This window comes from Humulus lupulus, chromosome 7 (assembly GCF_963169125.1).
Source record: "Humulus lupulus chromosome 7, drHumLupu1.1, whole genome shotgun sequence".
Taxonomy (NCBI): Eukaryota; Viridiplantae; Streptophyta; class Magnoliopsida; order Rosales; family Cannabaceae; genus Humulus; species Humulus lupulus.
The window spans coordinates 22,792,299-22,819,256 of record NC_084799.1 but is presented as its reverse complement, the minus strand read 5'-3'; the positions used below and the strand labels follow the sequence as shown (position 1 = coordinate 22,819,256).

At 36.3% G+C, this 26,958-nt stretch overlaps 1 protein-coding gene and 1 non-coding gene across 2 annotated transcripts; both read left to right on the top strand.

The window, feature by feature from the left end:
* The first annotated feature begins 1,283 nt into the window (after nt 1-1,283).
* LOC133792987 (small nucleolar RNA R71) lies at nt 1,284-1,390 on the top strand. Its single transcript, XR_009874452.1, has one exon. It is a non-coding gene; the product is annotated as a small nucleolar RNA R71 (small nucleolar RNA).
* Nucleotides 1,391-16,739: 15,349 nt separating this feature from the next.
* LOC133791485 (secreted RxLR effector protein 161-like) lies at nt 16,740-17,513 on the top strand. Its single transcript, XM_062229410.1, has one exon. It carries the CDS (start codon nt 16,740-16,742, stop codon nt 17,511-17,513), a length of 774 nt encoding a protein of 257 aa, XP_062085394.1.
* Nucleotides 17,514-26,958: the final 9,445 nt, after the last annotated feature.

Below are 26,958 nucleotides of genomic sequence, written 5' to 3'. Positions count from 1 at the left end.
GGGTTGGTGGAATTTGAAATTCAAAGGGGTATCTCAAACTCTATAAATAGGAGCCTAATGCTCACTTGTATGACACACCGTTTTTCATCCACAAAGCACTTGGCTGAAAAATACACCTTGAGGCTTGATAATTCCAGAGAGCTATTTCCTTGAGAGATCCCTTAGTGCTTAGAGAATAGGGGGAAATAAGCTTTTGGACAAAGGTCTTGAACCTTGTTCAAGTTGGTGATCCCCACTACTCTACACTTTGGTTGAGTGTGAGAGTTTGTTTGTGTTTTCATTCTTTTTTTCCTCTTGTTCTTCTTATTTACTTGTATTATTATAGTATTGAGTTTGTAATCTTCTTCCTCCACATCTTTTTATTTACTTGTATTTTGAGCAATTGAGTTGTAATACTTATTTAATCAATATTATCTTGTCAATTGTATTTTTGCATAGAGTTGTATTTGGTTTTTCCATAATTCCATTGAGCAATAATATATATTCTCTAACTATGTGTTGCCCTTTTTGATGGATTAGAGGTTGAGCAGGAAGTCTCCCATGCTCTTGAATCGCCAAAGTAGTGTTTAGCTTTGTCATTTGGATTTTCATGTCCTTCATTTCCTCTACCATTTGTGTGAAACAAGATTTGAGCTCTTGAGTTGAGGCTATCTGAGTTTGCGCAAGCATTTGCAAAGTATTCTCAAGAGAATTACTTGACTACATGTTATTTTGAGGAGCAATGTATGATTTTGGTGGTTGTTGCTGCTCAGGCCTCCATTGGATTCCAGATGCTTGGTTTGAATCCTTCCAGCAGAAATTTGGATGGTTGCGCCAACCAGGATTGTAAGTGTTTGAGAAAGGGTTATAAGGCTTCTTGTAATCCCCTAAAGCATTGCAGTGTTCCTCATTTCCTCCTCTTAACTCACTAAGAGTTGGGCACTCTTGCGGTTGATGTTCCGTCCCTCCACAGATGAAGCATGGATCTCGTGTCTCTACCTTTGCAGCCATGTGGATTCCTCTACCATCTTGAGATTTGAAAGACTCTAATTGTTGTCTCAATGATTCAATTTGGCTTTTGATGTTGTCCTCTTCCCTCAATTGGTAGATTCCAGTTGATCGTGGCTTGTCCATAGGACTTGGTCCATTCCATATGTAGGATTTTTCAGCGAGATCGTCGAGGTACTCGAAAGCTTCATCAGGATCTTTTTGAAGGAAATTCGCCATTGCACATCATTTGTACGAATTGTCTTTGTCCAGTTGTGAGACCGTCATAGAAATAGCTGATTAGATGCCAGCTTTCGTATCCATGATGTGGGCATTGATTTATCAAATCTCTAAACCTCTCCCAGACCTGATGGAAAGTTTCATGGTCTTTCTGAATGAAGGTAGAGATTTGCCTCTTAAGGCTGCTAGTCTTATGGGGCAGGAAATATTTGGCAAAGAATGTTTTTGTCATTTCGTCCCATGTTTCGATAGATCTAGGCCTTAAGGAATACAACCAGCTTTTTGCTTTGAGCGAGAAAGGAAAGAATTTCAATCTCACAATGTTGGTGACATCAGCTCGGTTGTTGAATGTAGCCACCACCTCTTCGAATTCCCGTATATGCACGTACGGACTCTCATTTTCCAACCCATGGAAGGTTGGTAAGAGGTTAATCATGCCGGGTTTGAAATCGAAATTCGGCATATTGTTGGGATACATTATGCATGAAGGTGTGGCTGTACGCGTAGGATGTAAATATTCCTGTAGCGTTCTTGGTTGGACTTCATCTTGATGAGCCATCATGGGTGGTTCAGGAAGTCTCGGTGAATCGGGAGTGTTTGAACGAATGGAAGAAAACGACGAACTAGGAGAGTTTTCTAAAGTTTCTACTTGTTGTTTCACAAATCTCCCTAGTGCATCTCTGTTTCGTGGCATAAATATTATTTTATTTTGTAAGTATTATAAGCGCAAGTGTGTAATAATGTAATAAGTATACACCAAAATGTTCCCAGGCCAATTGGAAAGGCTGCCAAGGTACCACTTTAGGCCCAAGAGCTTTTCTAGAACTCCCCGAGGTTCTTAGAAAATATTGGAGGGTAACGCTAACACATGCCTTATTTAAGAACCAATTTTTCTAAGACAGAACAAGTTTGGTTTTTACTAATTTCCACAATTACACAAATGTTCTCAATACTTTGTTTTTTTTTTTTTTTTTAATTTTATGACTTAAAATTTTATGCTTTTTTTCGGAAAAAACCTAAATCTAGAAAATAAAATTCTAAACCTAAAAATAAAATAAAAAAAAGAAATGAATAAATAAATAAAAATTACTAAGGAAAAATAAAATAAAAGAGAAATTAAAAAAAATTATACTATGTTTTTTTTTAAATAGAAAAAAAATTAATTTACTATGCAAACCTTTAATTGTAGAATTACCTCCTCGGCAACGACGCCAAAAATTGATATCGCCCAATAAATTCTTAAGCGGTCACAGTAGTAATCGGGCTATGTCGTATCCACAGAGAGGTAAAATACAAAATTAAAAGAAAGATTAGTAAATTAAAAATAATAAACTTTGGAAAAATGTAAATTTGAAAAAGAATATAAACATTAAATGAATAAAATTGAGGAATTAGAATCAGAAAGAAAGTATGGAAGGCATAAGTTTCATTCATGCAAACATATATATATATTTTAATAAAATCGATTTATTCTACTCAACTATAATTCTACACCATTAATTATAGTTGGAAAATATATATAATAAAGCTCACCATAAAATATGTTCTTTAATTAAATTATACTAACTTCTAATTTTAAAAACCTATCATATTATATACCTTAGAGCGACAAAATACCAATGGAAGAATGCAGTAAAAAGCATATAATATAACAAATATCCTAAATTAAATTAAAAGCTTAAATTACATAAGAAGAGCATGACTAGACTTATGTAAAAGACACTAATAAATTTAGAATAAAAATCAGAAGAAAATAAATTTAATTGTAACAAATATATAGAAATGAAGAACAAAATAAAGAATCAATATATTAAAAATATAATGTTAAACATGAACTCCACTCTAGCCTTTCCACAAGAGAATTTAGCCTAAAATAGGTATTGTTTTCACTCACAAAAATGTAAAAGAAAAATAGGAAAAATAAGTGTTTTTCTCTCCAACAATACTCTCTACTCTCCTTCCCCAATATGATGAGATTTTACCCCATTTGGTACTCTATTTATAGTATAAATAGGACTAAAAAATGTGTAGAATCGTGTACAAAATAGTGGGAAAAATGGCTGCAAAATAGGTGCAAAGGGGGAAGTGGCTGCTGGTGGAGTGGGGGACAAGGGCCATGTGGCGCATTGTGGTTGGCTGCGTCAGACATGGCAGGCGGAATGGCAGGCTGTAGTTGGGCACGTGGGGGACAGGTGGCGTGCTCGGGTTGGATGCTGGGCTGGAGGCGTCAGTCGTGGCAGGCCGTGTCAGGCAGCAGGTGGTGCATCTGGTGGCTCGAGGCTTGGCTTTGGCGGCACGGCTGGAGGCTCGGCTGGCTTCGTCAGGCGGCTGGTGGGACGCGTGTCGCATGCTGGAGGAACGACTCGGCTGGCGTGGCTTGGCTGGCCGAATGATGGGCTTCCAAGTGGCAGCGTGAGGAGCAGCCATTGCTTGGGTATGGGCTCCATTTGGGCCATTTCATCTTCAAAAATGTCATTTTCTTCATGATTTCTTATATTTTAATTCTTTCTTTCTCCTTTCTTTTTCTTTGTGTCAAAAATATATTTTATTTCCTAAAAATTAAACACAAATTAAATTAAAATTAATATTTTCAAATATAAAATATATGACAATAAATCCATGAAAATATTAATTAAAACTTAATTAATTTTCTACTTTAAGATTAATAAAATAATATTTTTGAGCAATAATCACCCAACAAGAAAACTCAATATGGTCATGAACAGTAATAACATGTCCTCAAATCATAATATGCATGCCTAGCAATATTAGCCTTAATCATGCATGCAAATAAGTTCTGATAATGATGGGGGATTCATGATGAGGAATCCTGCCCTCTTGAATGGATGACTATCAAGTCAATCCTAATCAGATGAGTGATTTAACACTTTGTGGTTCCATTAACCATAATGAGTGACTGACGAGGAAGTCACAACGGGGCTCAGCATCCACAACCATGTGACTGATGATCATTATAATCATACAGAGCTTATAGCCCTGAACAGATGAGTGAATATCACTTTGAGGTTCTGTTTAACCATAATGAGTGACTAGCGAGCAAGTCACCACGGGGCTCAGCACCCACAGCCATGTGACGGCGCAATGAGTGACTGATGGGTTGTCACTACGGGCTCAGCACCCATAGCCATGTGACGAAAAATCCACCTGGGCCTTCCGGCCCAGGCTTTAATCAGATGAGTGCCTGATGGGTAAGTCACTACGGGCCCAACACCCATATCCATGTGACGCAACAGTCACTTAGGCTATCTGGCCCTAGCTCTAAGTGACTAGCCATAGGCTAGACAAGCGCTATTAGTTTTCATCGAACTTGAGGTCGGTCCGAAATTAATGCTCATTTGAGTCATTCAATGCAGATGTCGATTAGATCTAATATTTATCGGCTTGCGTTAAACACGCTAAGACCGTTCTTGACTTATTAGTCAATACCAGGTGACTAGTGCTCAGTACTACTGCCGAACTTTACTAGTGAGTCACAGCTTCACAGTTAATACTGACACCATTGCCAATTCTGACTATTTAGTCAGTGCCACGCAAAAGTAAGCAATGCTACCAGGCATATATCATATGTAAAAAATCCAAATGTAGGGCATTCAGCATGCTTACTTATATTTGCTAGCATAATTATGATCATGCACAAACACAGAGACTCAAGCTCTGATCAATCTCATATTCAACATTCATGGCATGCCCTAATCACATGTTTCCCATGCATCACATGCATCACATATTGGGTGCAGTTTTCCTACCTTTGGTTCGAGCGAGAAATAGCAAATGAGCGACCCTTGATAACGATCAATCCTTTGATTATTTAACGGTCACCTAGTCATAACCTAATATGGGATTCCATCAATAAAATCAATAATAAAGGTTCCCAGACTAAGACCTAGCCTCTGGGACATCAAATCCCACTAAATCGGGTAGTAAAAACGATCCCGAGGCCTAAGGTTTGAGTTCCCATGATGAAAACACTTCCCTGGCCAAAAATGCCACTAAGGGCTGCAACCCTATATCCATTATGCCGCGACTCACCTCCCAAAACAGAGCGGCCAACCTCAAATCCCCAGCACGAGCCGTGGCCCTACCTTTCCCATGCCGCGGCCCAACGACCTTCTTGCACCATCTTACATCTTCATCGAGCTTGGGCCACGACGCTCTAGAACAAAATTGCGGCCCCACCTAAAACCCAGCCAAAAAACCCTATTTTTCCTCTTCAAACCCAATTCAAAACCTCACTAAAACACCTCCAACATCACAAAGAAAAGGTCCCAAGTATTCCCACAACTTGACCAACATATAACCTACAAAACCCAAGCCTTAAACCATCCAAAAACCACACCAATTACTCAATTATATAATCAAAAGTTCTAACTCAAAACTAACTCCAAAAACAGAGTAAGGAACTAGAAAATTGAACTAAAATCTTACCTTGAACCCGAATTGAATCCTCCTCTATGGCTGAACACAAGCCTAAACCCTCAAGCCTTGATTCCCCCACTAGAATCCTCAAACTTGAGCTTCAAAATTGAAAGAGAAGGAAGAGGAAATGATGATCGATTGAAGGAAGAGGAGGTGCTCTGTTTTTATACTGCCTAAAGCTTCTTAAGGTTATATATATCTTTTAGGTCAAAAGACCAAAATGCCCCTAGACTTATCTTATTTCCGTAATATCCCCCAAGGGCAAAATTGTCATTTCCCGCCTATCTCATTAATCATAATTATCACCCTCCAATTCCCTTTATTCTCAAATGCTAATAAATCACATCCCATTACCCTTTTAATTCCCAGTAATGAACTAATCCTCAATTTCCCCCGAGACTCACCCCGAGCCCCGAAACTAACTCCGTTATGACCAGATCGATAACTTGCATTCTGAGATCGCCTCATGCCGAATGGCTCGAACAAATCCACATATAATGTGGTATTAATCATAATTCACCCACATGCATTAAAATACACAATTATGCCCTCAACGGGCCAAATTACCAAAATGCCCTTGTAATTAAAAATGGACCCATATGCATGCATTTATCATCATACCATAATATAATTCACATAACACTGCACATAATCATTTAATAATATAATAAATCAATTATGGCCATCCCGACCTCCTAATCAAGGTCCTAAACCTTATTAGGGATTTTGGGGCATTACAACTATCCCCTCCTTATAGAAATTTCGTCCTCGAAATTTATCTGAACTGCCCGGAATATAAATTCCGCACAACTGATTCCAGTCTCCCAGATCGTTCCCTCGACCTCACTATCCCTGAAACATTATCTTGACTTAAGGTATAACTTTGTTCCTCAGAACCTTATTCTTTTAGTCTCATATCTGAGCTGGTTATTCTTTTCAGGATAACTTAGCCTCAATCTCTAGATTCTCATAACTCAACACATGAGTTTCCTTCTAACCCATGTCCTCAACATGGAAATACAAATACAGTATACAGTTGATAGATCCAATCCAAAGGCAACCTGACCGATCCTATCCAGGATTCAAACGGTCATAATAATTTAGGGCTCAACTTGCCCCTATCTCCTAACCCCTTTCCATGGTGATACTTTAAAGAAGATACAATCTTCTACTTGGAACTCCAGGTTCCTGCTTCTCAATTCAGTAAAGCTTTTCCATTTACTCTGAGAAGTGAGCATCCAAGCTCTAATCTTTTCAATAACCTCAATGGTCCCCTGAACTACTTCAGGATCCAGATATAACCTCTCACCCATCTCATTCCAAATGAATGAGCGATACACATTCTCTATCATACCTCATCTCATAAGGTACCTTTCCAATAACTGGATAACTCTCTATCTAATTTACCACCAATTTGAGGATAATGAACTATACTACATTCCAACTATATACTCATCGCCTTCCTTAACCCTTCCAAGACCTGGAAGTAATAATAGAGTCTTCATCTGATAAGATAGACCTTGAATTTCATGAAGGCACACTACCTCTCTCACATAGAGGTCTGAATACTGATCAGCTGTATTACTTGTTCTTACTGATAGAAGTGAACTCACTTTAAATACTGGTCCACAATGACCCAGATCAAATCACGCTGACCCACTAACCTGGGGAATCCCACCGCGAAAACCATCGTGATGCTTTATTATTTTCATTATAAAAATACTCAAAGGCTACAATAGCCTTACTGATTTCTGATACCCTGTCTTGACCTGCTAACAGGTTAATTGCTTTGCCACGTATTCTGATACGTCCCTCTCCATTACAGGCCATCAATATAAAGCTTTCAAACTCTGGTACCTTTTCCATTATGCGTTGATGAAGAGAATAAAAGATTAGTATAAGATTCATCCAGAATCTCCCATTTAAGCTTAGTGTCCATCAGATTCCAAATCCGATCCTTATACCATAATAAATTCATACCTGACTCTGCAAAAACCTTAGCTAATCCAGCTAAGAATTTCCACTCAGTCTTCCTATCCGTGGCTCACTTAATTATTTTCCTTTTGATCATTTCCGAAATGATAATCTCAAGCAAAAAATTGGCCACCTCGCCCACCAGAAACTCTACTCTAGTTATGGTCAAATCCTTTAACCAACATGTTGCATAAGCAATCACTTCTCCCTGTCACTGAGGTGTCATAACAACCTACAACCTGATTCTGATCTATAAGAAGACTCAGAACTCTTTCCCAAGGCACATATAATATCTTGCCCATCCAAGGAAACTCCTGCCCCTAAGGCGTTCCTTGACCTTGGAAAATTCCAATCAAGAATATATCACAATACCATCGATAAAAACGATCACAAATTCAATTCACATAAATCTTGATTACTCTGATCATCTAATCCATCCAGACATAACTTAACGTTAACCAAATCCTCAAAATATACTCAGCACTCCCAGTGCCCTTATCTGATACAAAAGCAATCTTCTGCATATCCTTCTCCCTGATCTCTAACTGGTATTAACCAGATTAAAGATCCACCTTGGAGAATACCACCTTATCCAATAATTGAGTCTTTTAGTTCTTACAACTTTGCTAAAACCATTCAAAATAGTGCCCTAGACCTGATTTCATCCATGGCACCAATCCAATCACCGTTTTATCCTTTTTGTGTAAAGGAAATCCTGACCAATCCCTTGGAACACATCGAGAAACTCACAGACTAATCCAGTCTGTCCTGATCCCACTGGCACAATCTAAGTGGTATCCACCACACTAGCTAAGAGTTCTATGCATCTCCCTGCAATAAACCTCTAGCTGTTAATACGATGTCATAAGCATATGAAGTCCATGCACAGTGCCAGATACCACAAGGATTTCCCACTCTCAAACCTAAGGTTTACTATCCTTTCCTTGCAATTTAGCATTGCCCCATACTTACTTAACCAATCCATATCCTGAATCATACCGAAGCCAATCATAACCAGCTTTATCAAAATCACTGATGAGTCCTTTTTATCATAACCCAATTCATCTCTTGAATCACCAACACAGTATCACATTCCCATGATAACATAACCATGTAATCTGCATATCATCTCTATGCTTCTCTATATGCAACAAACAAAGAAACAGCATGGCACCAAAACCAGTCAGCACAATACAAAAATTAAACTAGAAAGCTGACCTGCCATCCCTGAGGGACTAGTCTCAGTCTCAGTCTTTGACTGCATCGAAACGAACACTCGAGCTGTAGTTGAGCTGTCCATCCCCTTTTGCTCATCCTTTCTTAGCCTTGGGCAGTCCTTCTTGAAATTCCCAACCATGTCACATAAGAAACATGCCTTTGCTCGGCATTCTCCCAAATGACGCCTTGTGCATCAAGCACATACTGGACGGATCCTCCACTCCTTCTTCTTGCTTAGTCCAATTAATGGAGGCATCACTGCTTGAGTTCCATGCTCTCCAGCACTCTCCTGCCCAATCTGATTTCCTGCGCTCTCAACAACAAGAGCCTTCCCTACCACCTAAGCGTAGGTAGAGATTTCATGCATTGGGGCAACTCTAATGCCCTGAGCTATTCCGGGATTCAATCCCTGAATAAACTTTTTCTTTCGAGCTGCATCTGTGGGTACCATGTCAACAACGAACTTGGCCAACCCATCAAATCTCTTAATATACTCGGTTACGGTTGCATTTCCCTGAACGAGATTGAGAAACTCATTCATCTTAGCAGTCTTGGCTGCATCATAGTAATATTTCTCATCGAACAACAGCCTAAATTCTTTCCAATCCATCACAGCTGTGTCTCGTGTCTGGGATACTACCTCCCACCATGTCCGGGCATCATCCCACAACACATATATTGCACATATCACCCTATTGTGACCTGCTAGCCCCATACTGTCATGAATGGAACTAATCATGCCCATCCATTGCTCAACTCTGAATGGATTTAGGCCTCCCTCAAAGACTGGAGGGTAATACTTCTGGAATCTTCCACAGAGAAATTCTCATCTATTCTCAACCCTAGGCTGAGCAAAAACTGGTGCCACTCCTGGCATAGCAAAGGAAGAAGTGCTCCCCGACAGATTACGCTGTTGCTTCAAACACCTAATCTCTTCCTCTTGCCTCTGCAATCTTATTTGCACATCTGTAAGCACTTGCTCGAAATTTTGAGGGGAAGATGAAGAACTCAACCCCTGGCTGAAACCCCCAGCCTCTGTATAACCACCACTAGGCCTCATTATCTGCCTTGGATACAAACCTGCTGATTGAATCTACAGTCAATAACGTGGCCCATTAAACATGATGAACATATCAAGAGCTTTCCCAATGGGATCAATCTTACCACTCCACATTCAAAAATCACTGCAGTGCTAAAACACATGCCCATGGCATTCATACATCAATCATAATCCTTGCTCTTCCAACATTCACACCATGCCTCCAACTCCAGCATGCAAATATCACAATTTTATATATTCATGGAGCAAGTAATCATATAGTCAAGAGCCAGGCTCTATTAGAATCTCATGCTCCCTAATACAATGTGCAGGTAAAGCATTTACATTCTATTTAAGCAGTTAAGCACATAATTACAGAAATAGTTACCATTCCCCGAGTGAAGCTATCTTTGGTGACGAGTGTACATGCCCAGCTTGTCTTCAGGAACCCTTAACCTTGGCTCGCTCTGATACCAAGTTGTAATGCCCTAAACTCCAGGGACCGTTACAGTGTACCTTTTAAACAGTGCTAAACTCACTAATCGAGTCATTTGACCATAATCGTGTAACTAAGTATGATTAGCAGTTTAGGGTTAAAATTTTTGGTTAAGATATAACGTTTCATTAAAACGTTTACCATATACATTGGCATCCCAAAACTATAATTTTAAGGTTAATTACAAAATAATATTTACAACCGACTGATATTAGCGACAAAATAGGGTTTAACTCTAGTTCCTCTTTCAACCCTCGGTCGTGGCGGTCGAGCAGCCGCATATGTACACATCATCACCTAAGCTCTTCAACTCAAGGATGGTCCAGTTTTCTTTTGCCTTTACCTACACCACATAGCACCCGTGAGCCGAACCCCAGCAAGAAAACTCAACATGCACATGAATAATATAACATGTCATCAAATCATAATGTGCATGCCTATCAATATTAGCCTTAATCACGCATGCAAACAAGTTCTGATAATGACAGAGGATTCATGATGAGGAATCCTGCTCTCCTGAATGGATGACTATCAAGTCAATCCTAATAAGATGAGTGATTTAACACTTTGTGGTTCCACTAACCATAATGAGTGACTGGCGAGCAAGTCACTACGGGGCTCAGCACCCACAGCCATGTGACTGATGATCATTATAATCATACAGAGCTTATAGCCCTGAACAGATGAGTGAATATCAATTCGAGGTTCTGTTTAACCATAATGAGTGACTGTCGAGCAAGTCACCACGGGGCTCAGCACCCACAGCCATGTGACGACGCAGTCAGTGACTGATGGGTAGTCACTATGGGCTTAGCACTCAAAGCCATGTGACGAAAAAGTATCCTGTGCCTTTGGCCCTGGCTCTTATCAGATGAATGACTGATGGGTAAGTCAGTACGGGCCCAACACCCATAGCCATTTGACGAAGCAGTCACATGGGCTCTCTGGCCCTGACTCTAAGTGACTAGCCATAGGCTAGATAAGTGCTTTTAGTTTTCATCGAACTTCAAGTCGGTCTGACATTAATGCTCATTTGAGCCATTCAATTCAGATGTCGATTAAATCTAATCTTTGTCGGCTTGCGTTAAACACGCTAAGACCGTTCTTGACTTATTAGTCAATACTAGGTGATCATTGCTCAGTACTACTGCCGAACTTGACTAGTGAGTCACAGCTTAACAGTTAATACTGGCACCATTGCCAATTCTGACTATTTAGTCAGTGCCACACATAAGTAAGCAATGCTACCAGGCATATATCATATGTCAAATATCCAAATGTAGGGTATTCAACATGCTTACTTATAGTTGCTAGCATAATTATGATCATGCACAAACACAGAGACTCAACCTCTGATCAATCTCATATTCAACATTCATGGCATGCCCTAATCACATGTTTCTCATGAATCACATGCATCACATACTAGGCGCAGTTTTCTTACCTCAGGTTCAAGCGAGAAATAGCAAATGAGCGACTACCCTTGAGAACGATCGATCCTTTGATTCTTTAACGGTCACCTAGTCATAACCAAATATGGGTTTCCATAAATAAATTCAATAATAAAGGTTCCCGGACCAAGACCTAGCCTCCAGGACATCAAATCCCACTAAACCGGATAGTATGAACGATCCCGAGGTCTAAGGTTTGAGTTCCCATGATGAAAACACTTCCCTGGCCAAAAATGCCACTAAGGGCTGCGACCCTATATCCACTATGCCGCGGTTCACCTCCCAAAATAGAGGTGGGCAACCTCAAATCCCCAACACGGGTCGCGACCCTACCTTTCCCATGGTGCGGCCCAACGACCTTCTTGCACCATCCTACATCTTCATCGAGCTTGGGCCGCAGCACTCTAGAACATAGCCGCGACCCCACCTAAAACCCAGCCAAAAAACCCTTGTTTTTCCTCTTCGAACCCAATTCAAAACCTCACTAAAAAACTTCCAACATCACAAAGCAAATGTCCCTACTATTCCCACAACTTGACCAACATATAACCAACAAATCCCAAACCTTAAACCATCCAAAAAGCACACCAATTAATCAATTCTATAATAAAAAGTTCTAACTCAAAACTAACTCCAAAAACAGAGTTAGGAACCAGAAAATTGAACTAAAACCTTACCTTGAACCCGAATTGAATCCTCCTCTATGGCTGAACACAAGCCTAAACCCTCAAGCCTTGATTGCCACACTAGAATCCTGAAACTTGAGCTTCAAAATTGAAAGAGAAGGAAGAGGAAATGATGATCGGTTGAAGGAAGAGGAGGTGCTCTGTTTTTCTGCTGCCTAAAGCTTCTTAAGGTTATATATATCTTTTAGGTCAAAAGACCAAAATGCCCCTAGGCTTATCTTCTTTACTTAATAGCCCCCAAGGGAAAAATTGTCCTTTCCCGCCTATCTCATTAATTATAATTATCACCCTCCAATTCCTGTTATTCTCAAATGCTAATAAATCACATCCCATTACCCTTTTAATTCTCGATAATGAACTAATCCTCAATTTCCCCCGAGACACACCCCGAGCCCCGAAACTAACCCTGTTATGACCATACCGATAACTTGCATTCTGAGATCGTCTCATGCCGAATGGCTCGAAAAAAATCCAAATATAATGTGGTAGTAATCATAATTTTCCCACATGCATGAAAATACACAATTATGCCCTCAACGGGCCAAGTTACCAAAATGCCCTTGTAATTAAAAATGGACCCATATGCATGCATTTATCATCATATCATAATATAATTCACATAAACATGCATATAATCATTTAATAATTTAATAAATCAATTATGGCATTCCCGACCTCCTAATCAAGGTCCTAAACCTTATTAGGGATTTTGGGGCATTACAGCTTGGGTACTGCAAGCTTCAAGATGTTTGATGGAGTAATACGATCACTCACAGAAGTAAGGTATTTGCCTAACTTGTCTAGAAGTTTGATTTCACTAAGTGTGCTTGATGACATGAAAATAGAAAGCAAGATCAAGGATAGATAGATAAAGTTATGCAAAGGATCAATGGTTATAATGAAAGGCCTAAAGGTAGATGGACTGTACTACCTATGTGGGGAACCTATTGCTAAATGCCATAACACTATGGAAAAGTCACCTGAAGATGCCAAAGTTATTCTATGGCATAGGCGGCTTGGACACATCAGTGAGAAAGGACTGCAAATTGTAAGTGAGCAGAAACTTCTTGGCAAAGACAAGGTAACAAAGGTAGACTTTTGTGAATATTGTATTTTAGGAAAACATCATAGACTAAAATTCAAAACTGGAACTCATAAATCAAAAGGAATATTAGATTATATTCATTCAGATTTATGGGGACCTGAAAAGACTAATACACATGGTGGCTGCTCTTATTTTATGTCTATTGTTGATGATTTTTCTAGAAAATTTTGGATTTTCCTTCTTAAAAATAAAATTGATGCTTTTAAGAAATTTAAGGATTGGAAAACATTGATAGAAAACCAAACAAACAGAAAAATTAAAGTCCTAAGAACTGATAATGGGTTGGAATTCTGTAATGAGTATTTTGATAAATACTGTAGAGACCATGGTATACAAAGACACATAACAGTTAGGCTTACACCTCAACAGAATGGGGTGGCTGAATGTATGAATAGAACCATATTAGATAAGTCTAGATGCATGTTGTTTAATGCTGGTTTATCTCGGGGTTTTTGGGGAGAAGCTATTATAACAGCAGCATACTAGATAAATAGATGTCCCTCAAGTGCCATAGAGTTAAAGACACCTGAGGAAAAGTGGTTAGGAAAACCTCCAGATTTATCAAATATGAGAGTGTTTGGATGTGCAGCCTATGCACATCAAAATATTGGGAAACTTGAACCAAGAGCTGTAAAAGGGGTGTTTCTAGGATACCCTGAAGGTGTTAAATATTATAGGATCTGGTTAAGGGAAAATGGAGGTTTTAAAACTGTAATTAGTAGGGATGTCATTTTTCAAGAAGATATTTTTCCTTGTATATCTAATATAACTGTTAGTAAATATATATTTGCCTCAATGGAAATGGTAAGAAAATACAACTCTAGAAAAAATATTACAAATAAATATTGATTGATTAAATAAAGTGTTACAACTCTATAACTGAAAATACAAATAAACAAAAGAAGAAATAGAAGTAGAGAATAGTGAAATACAACTCTAAGCAAAAGATACAAATAAAGTGAAGGGTTTGAAACAAAAGAAATAAATATTACAACTCTAAACAAAGATACAAGTAACTATAACAAGAATGATGAGAAGAGAAGCAATGGAAGAAAAATAAGAACAAGAACAAGAACAAAACAATAAGAAAACTCTCACACACACAACCAAAGTGAAGAGTGTTGGGGATCGCCAACTTGAACACAGTTTGAAACCTTTGTCCAAAAGCTTATTTCCCTCTAACTCAAGCACTAAGGGATCTCTCACAGATTTTGGAAATGCTTTCTGGAATAATCAAGCCTCAATGTGTTTCTAGCCAAGTGCTCTAGTGGATAGAAAAGTTGTGTCTTTCAAGTGAGCATTAGGCTCCTATTTATAGAGTTTTAAGACATCCTTTGAATTTTAAATTCCACCAACCCCCATGGCTGTTACCAATAATTAATTGGATGTTTATGGAATTAAAATAGAGATTTGGGAGTTACTTGGCTATTGGAAATGTTCAAACTTGGATAAAATCGAAGTTTGGAAAATGTTATCAGCTGCTCCGGCTGTGGCCTGAAAAACACAAGCCGCGACCCACGATGTGTTTTTGCCTCTTGGGTCGCGGCCTGAAAAACTCAGGTCGTGGCCCAAGACGTTTTTCAGCAACCAATTTTCCAACTTTGCCAAAACGTTCCAAATTCATTCCCACTTGATTTTGTAACTTCCATACACATTATGGGAGTTAAAATCACATATCTAGCAGTCATATCTCTTATGACTTTAAGAAATTCATCTCAATATTGTGTAGCAACAAATTTACACAATAATGGGTAATATTTAGACATTACAAATTTGTGATTAAATTTGTAACACCAAATATGTTACATATTTGGATATTTCACATATATCTAAATAATGTAACTCTTTATTATATGTAACAATATGTGACACTCTATGTCACATTTATTTAATCTAAAAGATTATTTTATAAAATAATATAATATTACATTATATTATAAAATAATATAACAATAACCTCTAGTGTAGGTACACCATATACCAACAATGCACGTACCTCTACAGTAATTCAAATCGATAAAACTCAGATTGTACAAGCAACACAAGACCATGACACATATCAGGTGGAACAAACAGACCCAGAAATTGATGCAAATCAGGTTGAACCAAGACAAATAGATCCAAGTCAGGTGGAACAAACCCAAGAAGGATTGACTGAAACCCAAATTGAATAAAGTACTGAAGAAAATAGAGAAGACCTGTCTGAATACCAACTGACCAGAGACAGAACAAAAAAAGTACCTAAACCTACACATAGATTCAGTTTCAACACATGGAATGAGGTTATGGCATATGCATTTCTGAGTGCTATGGAAATATATGTTACAGAACCTAACAGTTATGAAGAAGCTATTAAGGACAGAAATGCAATGATGTGAAAATAGCTATGGAAGAAGAAATGAGATCCCTAGCTAAGAACTAGACCTGGAAACTAACCTGAAAACCCAAAGGCAAAAGTATAATAGCTTGTAAGTGGCTGTATAAGCTAAAAGAAGGACAGAACAAAGGAGAACCATGAAGATTTAAAGCAAGACTAGTTGCTAAGGGGTTTACACAGAAGGAGGGAATAGACTTCACTGAAATATTTTCCCTAGTAGTTAAGTATAAAACTATAAGGATCATGCTTGCCCTAGCCACTCATTTTGATCTAAAAGTAGAACAAATGGATGTTACCATTGCCTTCTTACATGGAGAATTAGAGGAAGAGATCCACATGGAGCAACCTAAGGGTTTCATAAAGAAAGGTCAGGAACAACTTGTGTGCAAACTAAAAAAATCTTTATATGGGCTCAAACAATCACCGACGCAATGGAATAAAAAGTTTAGCTCTTTTATGTTTAAACAAGGGTTTTCTAGGAGTTATTATGATACATGTTTGTACTTCAAAGGCACTCAAGTTATGGAAGCTACCTATCTACTACTATATGTAGATGACATGCTAATTATTAGCAAAAAAAAAGGCTAAAGTGGAGAACCTTAAGGAGTTACTAAAGTCTGAATTGGAAATGAAAGACTTGGGAAAAGCTGCCAAAATTTTGGGGATGCATATAAAGAGAGAGAGAGAAATAAAGGAAAATTAGTTTTAAGCTAGGAAGACTACATTGGAAAGATACTGGATATATTTGCTATGAAAGATGCCAAGATTACTAAGCAACCTATAACTCATCAATTTCAGCAGTCAAAGAATCAAAGTTCAATTTCAAAGGAAGACATTGAGTACATGAACAATATACCATATTCTAATGCAGTTGGGTCAATTACGTACCTAATGGTCTGTACTCGACCTGACTTAGCACATGTTATGAGTGTACTTAGTAAGTATATGGCTAGCCCAGGAAAAGAATATTGGCAGGCTATGAAGTGGACTCTTAGATACCTAGCAAGCACTGCTAAGGTTGGTCTGATCTACAAAAGAAAACATTCAATTACAGATTTGGAAGGATACTGTGATGCAGACAATGCAGGGGACAGAGACAGCAAGAGATCGATTTCAGTTTATTTCTTTCTAATTGGAGGTAATTGTGTAAGTTGGAAGGTTCAAATACAACCTGTGGTTGCTCTATCTACAACTGAATCTGAATACATAGCAGTGACAGAGGTTATTAAGGAAGCACTTTGGCTAAGAGGATTACTAGAAGAAGTAATTGGGTACAAGAAGACTCCTACAATGTACTCGGACAGCCGTAGTTGTATGCACTTGTGTAAAAATCTTGTCTTTCATGACAGGACCAAACATGTGGAGATAAAATACCATTTTATAAGAGACAAGATAACTGAAGGACATGTTTCTATTCTAAAGGTTCCTACAGAAGAGAACCCAGCAGATATGGGTACTAAGGTAGTAACTCTACACAAATTCAAGCTTTGCATGAATTTGCTGGGAGTAGACTATGGAGGATAACCTAGGAACCTATCGAGCTAAGACCCTTAGAGAACATTCACTACCAAGCTAGCTCGTATGAGGATTTAGGTGGAAATTGTAAGTTAAATCCCCACATGAGCTAACATGAAAACAGAATCAACAAACAATAATAAAAATCAGTTACAACTTTCCAACTCAACTCAGTTTATTCAAAGCCTACTCTAACCGTTTTTAATCAAAACTAGCAGTATAAATAAAAAGGGCAGAATACTAAAGGAAGACACAGAAAAACTTACGAAGCAATTTTTGAGAGAAGTCCACAATATTCTGCTGCTTGTGATCTAAGAGAGAATTGTTGGGTTTTGGAGAGTGTACCTCAGAAAGAAAGAAAATAGAGAATCAGGGGAAAATTTCTGGGAAAATTAAAACTGAGGGAAGGCAAGAAAGATAAACAGAGGGAATCAATCTAAGATTACCAGTCAAAGTTTGTGACTCAGAATCTTACCTGAAAATTGTAATCTGGATCTTTATATTAGTGGATTGACTGGGCTTTCTCTGAGGCAAGCTCAAAGAGGACGTAGCCCCAAGTTTTTGGTGGTGAACCTCTATAATTCTCTGTTTGCATCTCTCTTCCCTTATTTCCTCTCTTGATAGTATTTTTCCTTTGATTTATGCTTGCGTTTTCTTGGTTGTGTATGTGGTTCTTTTATGATCTCTGAGATTTGAGTTGTCGAAGGAGAGGATTCAATTCCATTTCTGCATTTGAAAGGATATTAGGTTAACATTGATTTTTTTGATAAAGGGAAAGTTACCTAATAAACAAATAAAATATCAGAATAGGGGAAAGGTCAAAAGTGACCTTGTGGTTTTTTGTTAACTGTGTATTGAATTGTGTAGGGATAACAGGGTAAAATCCTTACACTTATTATAACTTACGTGTTCATAAGCATGTGCAATGATGGATTTGGAATTGTGTCCTCCTGGTATGGTCATTTTTTCTCGAGCCTCTTTATTTCTCTTCGATATACGCTTCAAAGAAAAAAAAATAATACTCATTAATTAGATTGTAAAATTTAATTAAACATTAATTTAAAAACTAAAGTATATCTTTTGATCATCAGAAGCCCAATAATCACATAGAATTTCTCAATTAGATGAACTAACACTATTAAAAGGTTTTGCCTTCGCTCCCTCATTGTCAACCTCTCCCCCAACCTGTACCGAGTGCATCTTCATCGTATGACGCCAATCACTCAGATGATTTTGCATATGTCTTACCATGACATCATTTATTACATGATTATCTTGTGGGTAAATGAATTTTTCCTAAAATCACAAATTTGGAATTTGTTAAAATATTATGAAGATAGAAAAAATAATTAATAGTGATTTATTCAAAATTTACAAAAACACTTACACATAATCTCTACCGAATAACTTCTCGATCAACTCGTGTTACTTGTTCCCAAGCTAGTGTAGTTGGAGGTACGATGTCACGCAGATAACGAGCCATGACATTGTTGAACCACTTGTTGTACGTTTGAACAACTTTTCCAGTTTCTTCATCAAACTCTACTTTGAGGTGGCTAACTTTTTTGGTGGCCAACTCCTCAATATTGGCACTATAAAAAGCTCCCCGACCCCTCTTGGAGCCACCACCGGTGTCATTACTTGGTTCGGTCATGCTACATTAAAATATTCATCAATCAATTAATTCATATTATGTATATCTATCGCTTTTTGTTATTAAATTAATATTTTATTACTTTTTTCCCAACCTACATGTTATACCCCGATTCCGAGAAATGGAATCGTGATCTCGAAACTTAGGCTCGTAAGGTGTAAGCTCGAGACAAGCATAGTCGTCATGTGATCAGCAAGTCAGAGACAATCTCGTTGAGCAGTAAATGTGACAACGTCGGGATTAGGTGAGCTCAGAAACTATGTAGTCTCAGAGGTGTTTCGAGAATATAAGTTAGGCTTGAAACTCACAATGGAAATAGTTCAACACTTGTATAAAATCTCTTGATTCATTTCCTGTCCTCAAACAGGGCGATTCGAGCTCGAGTATTGTGAGATCGAAGAAGATGGTTTCGTCAACATTACTTGTCGACAATAGAGGCGAACCGAGGTTACGAGCTCGCGATGGGTGAACGACCTCGAAGGCGTATGAGTCAAATGCCTATGCTCGTAAACTGTGTGTGTACATATTTGTTGTTGTAAAATCCCTACATTTAAGGGATCTGATGTAATCTGTTATTAATCCCTTATATCATGGGATATAACCATGTACGTAGTAACTAATGCATTTAATAGCATTTATTTTAATTGATTTGTATTATATCAACCTGAATTCTGTGGGAAGATATTTGGTAAACCACTCTATAAATAGAGTGAAACCATTCATTTGTAGGGGAGAAGAAACTAGGACTGGAAAAACTCTGTATAATTGCTTCTAGAAAGCTTTAAGAGAATTCCAAATAGTTAATAGCACAGACTCGTGGACTAGGCAGATTTTAACTGCTGAACCGCGTAAAAAATCGTATCTATATTATTTGTTTCCTCTGGTATTTTTAGTTTAATTGCTCTTCTTTTCTCAGTGACGAAAAACGGCGTCAACACTACCCTATTCTGACCTAGTGAATCCCTTGGAGATAGTATGTAGTCATGTAATTCTCCCCATCTTTTCAAGATGTTTAGAAACATCTTAAAAAAATGAGGAGTAGTACATGAATACATTGGCTATCCTAAGGCATCCACTAGGTGTATGTCTATGTCTATGTATATCTCATACTATCATTAATGAATGATAATAAATATCACGACTCTCTGTCTCCCTAATTATCACTATGTGATAATAATATCTCATCTTTGGCAAAAATAAATATTTATAATTACCAAAGAAAATATATTTAATTATAACCTCTTATTTTTATAATATCAAATTATGATGTGTTATATGCAAGAATAAATTATTACGTCTTCTGCAATTTTATTTTTTGGATTATTATTAAATTAGTAATATTCTATTAAAATTAAACTTTTATTTAACTATTTATTTAATTATTAATTATTACAATTTTTTAAATTAGTTAATTTTATATTGATTTTATTTATTCATTATTTAATTAAGTAGTAATTAATTAAAATATAATTTTAAATTTATTTAATTATATATTAATTTCATTTTGTAATTTTTTAAAATATTCTTCAAATTTTATTTACCCATTTACATAATTATTAATTAATAACAATTTTATTATATTTATATTTTACTTAATTATATTTTATTTAATAATTAAATTATTTATATTTTTTAATATTTTTAATTCTAATTAAACTTTTAATTTATTTACTATTTTATTGATAATTTACTTCATTATGCATATTTTAATATATTAATGTTAAAATTAAACTTTATTTTTCAATCTAACTTTTTAAGTAAAACTTTACAAATTTAAAAAAAAAAAATCTGTAGCATAACCTTAACTTTCAACTACCCAAAAAATTTAAGCCTCCAAACAACAAATTTACAACATCCAAACCCAACATATAACAACAATTAATTTTACAAATTCACATAAAAATACAACATATACATCTTTTCAATACAAACTTCCCAACATAATGCATTTTCACAAATAAAAAAATATTAATATTGAAAACATACATTCATCAAACATGTATAAAAACATACAAAACATAAAACTAACTGATTTTATTTTAAAAAAGTTAAAAATATCAAAACTAAATATATATATATATATATTTATATGCTCACAATAACGGGCTTGGGGTCAGCAGAGGCTCAAGGAGGCAGCTGTCAAGGGCTCGAGGAGGCGGCCGTCAAGGGCTTGGGGAGGCTCTCCACAAGATTTACTAAAAAACACAAAAAGATAACCAAATTTAAAAAAAAAAGTTTAAAAACTTTAAATTAAAAATTGATACCTAACAGGTGGCTTGGGGGTCGGCAAAGGCTCGGGGCAATGGCGGTGTACGATTCGAAGGTCCTTGCCTTAGAGGAATGAGAGACGACAGAGAGGGAGGGCGAGTGAGAGGGATGGGGCGAGTGAGAGGGAGGCGGTGGTGGTGGTGGGTTGGTTTGTAGAGAAAAATTAGAGAGATGGAGAGAAATAGTAGAACGAAAATGGTGGGGAAGAAGGGTCGGGCGACTGGTCTAATATCATTAGACTTTTGCCGGCGCATTTCATTGCGCTGACAAAAGTAAGCTCTGAAACCCTAAAACAAAACAACACCGTTTCAATTATGGGGCTTTTGCCGACGCAGATTTTGACTTTTTCTAGTGCATCAAAATGTGCCGACAAAAGTCTATTCACCAAACACCAAACTCATTAAATACATGGACTTTTGCTGATGTTTTTCACCAAACATGCCGGCAAAAGTCACAATGGTAATAAACACATGGATTTTTGCCGGTGTGTTAGGTGAGTTGCGCTAGCAAAAGTACCTAACTCGAGGCTTTCAAATTTGCCAAAGGCGGGTGTTTTCCCGCCAACTTTTGTCGACGCAACAGGGAATTACACCGGCACAATTCGTTACACCAGCGTAAGTTTGTGCCGGTAACGATATTTTAGCGCCGGCAAAAATAATGAAATTTTTATTTTTTAATTTTATTTTTAAACTAAAAATAATAATTGGGTGTTGGGGACAATAATGATATCATTAATTATTTTTAAATAAAAAATAAAAGTCTTCGAGTATCATCGAACTGCCACTCTGGATATGTCAAGTCAAATCGCAGGGGAAGAAAATATGTTAAAGTAGGGAGAGTACATAGCATATTTACTAACTTGTTCTCACGAGTTTTGCTATACGTAGTAGTAGTACTTTATTTATTTATTTATTTATTTTGACAATATCATTTTTGTGTGTTATTTGTGTTACACTGAGTGAAAAAAATTCCTCTGGGGACAAAACAAGGATAAATTGAGCATAATAGAGCACTCAAAGTTAGACTAGCTACCACGCACTTTGATAAAATGAAGATGTAATGGAGATCAAAACAAGGAAAAATATTGGATTCTGTTGATACGTTTTTAAAGTTGATTATTAATTACTTCAAATTTCATGTCAATCGACTACAAAAATTGAAGTTATTTCCAGCGCAAATTTCATTCAAGGCCATGGTATTGGATGTGTTTAGGTGGCTGTATGGGTCCGAGCTCCCGTCAAATGGAGCTACGTGGGGTATCTTGAACCCATGAGGGACTGGTGTATTGGAAATATGTGGAGCAAAAGGCTTGAGCTTCTCATTGGAGTCATCAGCCTTGTCCCTGTTCCTTTCATCCTGAAGGAGCCTGAACGCTCTTTCAAGCTAGTTAATTCTCTCCTGGACCAAGTCCACTGGAGGCTGAGCTTGTGCTTGGGGGGAGTTGGCTATTGTTTATAAAATCTCCAACTCCCTGTCCCGGCATAGGGTTATACTGATTCCCATATGCCGGTTGTACATGTTCCTTTCGGCTGTTCAAATGATCACGTAAATTGGGGTTTATAGGATTGGCCTGCCCTCAGTTTTAGTTCAGATGATCTTGAAGATCAAGATTATTTCCATAATTCCTAGTATTCCTGGGTTCGGTATCATATACGCTTACAGACCTAGAGAGGTCTAATCTCCCACTCATAAAATTGACGTTTCTGTCTGGTTGATGGGTTCGGTGGTTACGAGGTGGATCTTCCACCGGCCTTCTTGCTCCAGTTGCTTACGATCTCGACATGTGGCTTCCCGCTGGCTGGGCAGCCCTATGTCCTCAAGCCGCTTCTCTTTTGCCCCCATGTCCAAGTCGGGTTTAATGGTTCCCATCTCGACTACCACTACGGGATGGCCTTTGTGGCGCAGGCTCCCTTGCCTGGTTCCTATGAGGAGCTAGCTGGGGTGCCTCATTACGATCGCCTTGAGTCGAATACTATAAATATATCCACATAATAATGTGGTCTCAATCATTTAACGCATATAATCACATTTATGCCCTTAACGGACCAAAATTACATATATGTACCCTTATAAACAAGAAAGGGCCCACATGCATATTTAATACTCATAATCATGCATTTATAATCATATTGTCATATAAATCATGCATGTCACATAGTCACGCATTTAATCAATTAATCACACATATATCCAATTATGTCCTCCCACCATGCTAATCAAAACATTAAACCTTATTAGCATTTTTGGGACGTAACACCATATACATCTTTTCTTAAAAATAAAAATAAGACATTAAAATTAGATAAAAATGAAATTTGATAATAAATTTGTGAGTAATGCTACACATCCAATTTGCATACTCTAATTACACACTCTAATGTGTATTCAATATCAACCATGCATAAATAAGTTCCCACTTAAAAATATTTGTGATTGAGATTGAATATATATTATAGTGTATAATTAGAGTATACAAATACGTGTACCAATCCTTACTCTGAATTTTTATAGTTTATCTCCTTATTACAAATATTAATTAACTTTCTGATTTTGGATTTATAGTATAAACTCATTCACACCCTTTCAAATGAATAGGTGTTATATAATTAAAGGTTGTAACGGCCAAAAAAAAAAAATAGCTGTATATTTCGACTGGATAGTTGTAATAATGCATAATATACTATATATACCCAATACCAAAGGTTTACAACTCTTCTTTGTCAAAAAAAAAGGTTTACAACTCTTCATAGGGGTGCGTATATTATACTATATTTGGTACGCATATATATCTTTTTGTTTTGCACATATTCTACTTTTGACCTTTCAAAATTACTAATAACATATTACCATTTTTAATAACTATTACAATTTAATTATCTAACACATTTTGTGAAATAGTTATAAATTGAATAAAATAAATTAAGTTAAATAAAAAGAAATTCCAAGACAACAAATTTACCATATTGTTTTGTTGTTTTCTAACATGTCGTTAAGAAGATAAGAAGAGATTTGCTGAAAAAAAAGGCAAGAAAAGATTCCTCAAAAAAAAAAAATTAAAGAAAAGAAATGATCAATTATTTACACGTAAGCACTAAACTCGAAGAAAATAAAATGAATCCTAATTATCTTTAGGCATATACAAAATTATATGTATTATATATTATTTCCACAGCTAAACAATCAAAATTAAAAACTATTTTTAAAACAAAAACAAAAAAAAATATTTTTAAAATATAATAATTATGACAAAGAATACATATTACTATGAATAATTTTTTTTAAAGAGTAAATACTTATTTGGTATATTGTGTTTTATCAAAATACAAACTTTGTACCATGTATTTATGATAATTATCAATTGATACGCTCTATTTGCAAATTTTATATACTTTGGTACCCTCCTCCGTGTGTCCAAATTTCTAATATTCTGAAATTACCCCCAATTTGAATAATATATATTATTTTTGGACAATTTTTCTATAGGGGCTTTACTTTAAGCCCTACCGGTGAGGCTCTCAGTATTTCTCGACCCATGAACAATTTTCGGCGTGATTTCTTTTATGACCGTGTATATTGTAGCTATTTAAAGCATCTTGCAAATTTTTAGAAAATTCCGAATAGTTTACAGTACCGAAAACTAGGTTCAAACATGTTGATTTCCACGCGCATAAAAAAAATTAGTCACGAGTGCAACAACATGTTTGAACTTAATTTTTAGTACTGTAAACTATTCGGAATTTTCTAAACATTTGCATGATGCTCTAAATAGCTACAATATACACGGTCATAAAAAAAAATCGCCCCAAAAACTGTTCACAGGTAGAGAACACTGAGAATCCCACCGGTAGGGCTTAAAGTGAAGCCCCTATAGAAGAATTCCCCTATGATTTTTATATGTTTTTGTTATTTTTAATTGATCTAATTATATTTTATGAATTAATAATTCAAAAACCAAAATAAAAAAATGATAACATTTACTAAAATATAAAAATCAATTTTAAATATATTTTTTATTTATTAAAACTAAAATCAAAGCATAAAATAAATATAATTGTAATAAATTAAACTAAAATAAATTAAAACCATTAACTAAAAATAATTAAAATAAATTAAAACCATAAACCTAATCTATTTCCCAGATATTTTTTGCTCTTCTTTTTCCTCATCTCCTTCTTCCTTCAACCCCTAGGACTCCAATCCAGCCACTACCCAACAACCCCGACGAACTGCTCCACCACCTCGTACCCCGACGAACTTGCTCCGACCCACACGGCCAGCCCTGTCGCGCAGTCTTTCTCCACCCAGATCTATCGGGGCTGAGCCTTCCTCCTTCGATGTCAAGTTGATATGGGATTTTGATTCAGGTCAAGGGGGCTCGGCGAGGATGAAGGGATGAGGTCAATGGAGGGCAACTGTCGACAAGGCACACAACAACATGGGCTTGGATGCAGACTTGTGGATTAGGAGTTTTTTTTTTTCGTTTAGATCAATTTGTGTAGTTGGAGTGGAGGTGTTTGGATTTTGTTCTATAGTTGGACAATGGGTTTTATTTCAAAATCAATCAAATTTTGTAAATTGTTTGTGATTGATTTTATCATCATTAATAAAAATGCATTTTATTTCATTTGTATTATATTTTTAATCATTTTTATTTAATTTTTAATCTCTTTATTGTATATATAAATAATTTTTCATTTTAGTTTTTATTTTATTAATTCAGAAATTATTTTTAAATCAACAAAGAATAACAAAAACATATAAAAATAAGATAAATTATTAACATTAGGGGTAATCTCGGAATATCATAAATTTGGACACAGAGGGTACCGAAGTATGTAGGATTGCAAATAGAGGTTATTGATTGATAATTATCAGAAATATAGGGTACCAAATGTGTATTTATCATTTTTTTCGAAAATAAAGCAAGCACTAAAATAATTGAAAAAATAACTTTTTTTTAAGGGAGAAAAAATAAAATGAATAATTATTAGCTTGATTTAGATGTACAAATTTTTATGTATTGTATTATTTTTTAACAGCTAAACAAGCAAACTTAAAACATATTTTTTTAAAACAAGAAAATGTCTTTTTTTCGACAGGATATATGTTACTATGAATAATTTTATTTTCAAATAAGGTAGAAAATTATTGAAAACAACCCTAGCTAACATATATGTCACTATAAATATGAAGGCTGGGCTAAGTCATCGACCACTGTCTCTTCCAACTTCACGATTTGAGCTAACGGTGTTGTACGGCATAGGTACCTATTTCTTCTGTCTTTTTCTTCTTTAATTTTCATAGATCTTATGTATGAACTAGCTAATTCATGATCATGTTTGTCAAACTTTTACATCATTAATCTTCTAGGTCAAGTATATGTAGAACTCTTTATTCTTTGGATCGATACATATTAATATCATTAAGCATAAGAGATAGTCTCTATTGACTATGATTTTGGTTATTTCTTCTAGATCTGAAACTGGAATCGGTTCTTCAATGTTAAAGATCGAAACATATCATTTTCTTTTT

Excerpts from the sequence above, each read along its gene's own strand:
- LOC133791485 (XM_062229410.1), top strand. The coding sequence starts at position 16,740 with ATGAAAGATGCCAAGATTACTAAGCAACCTATAACTCATCAATTTCAG.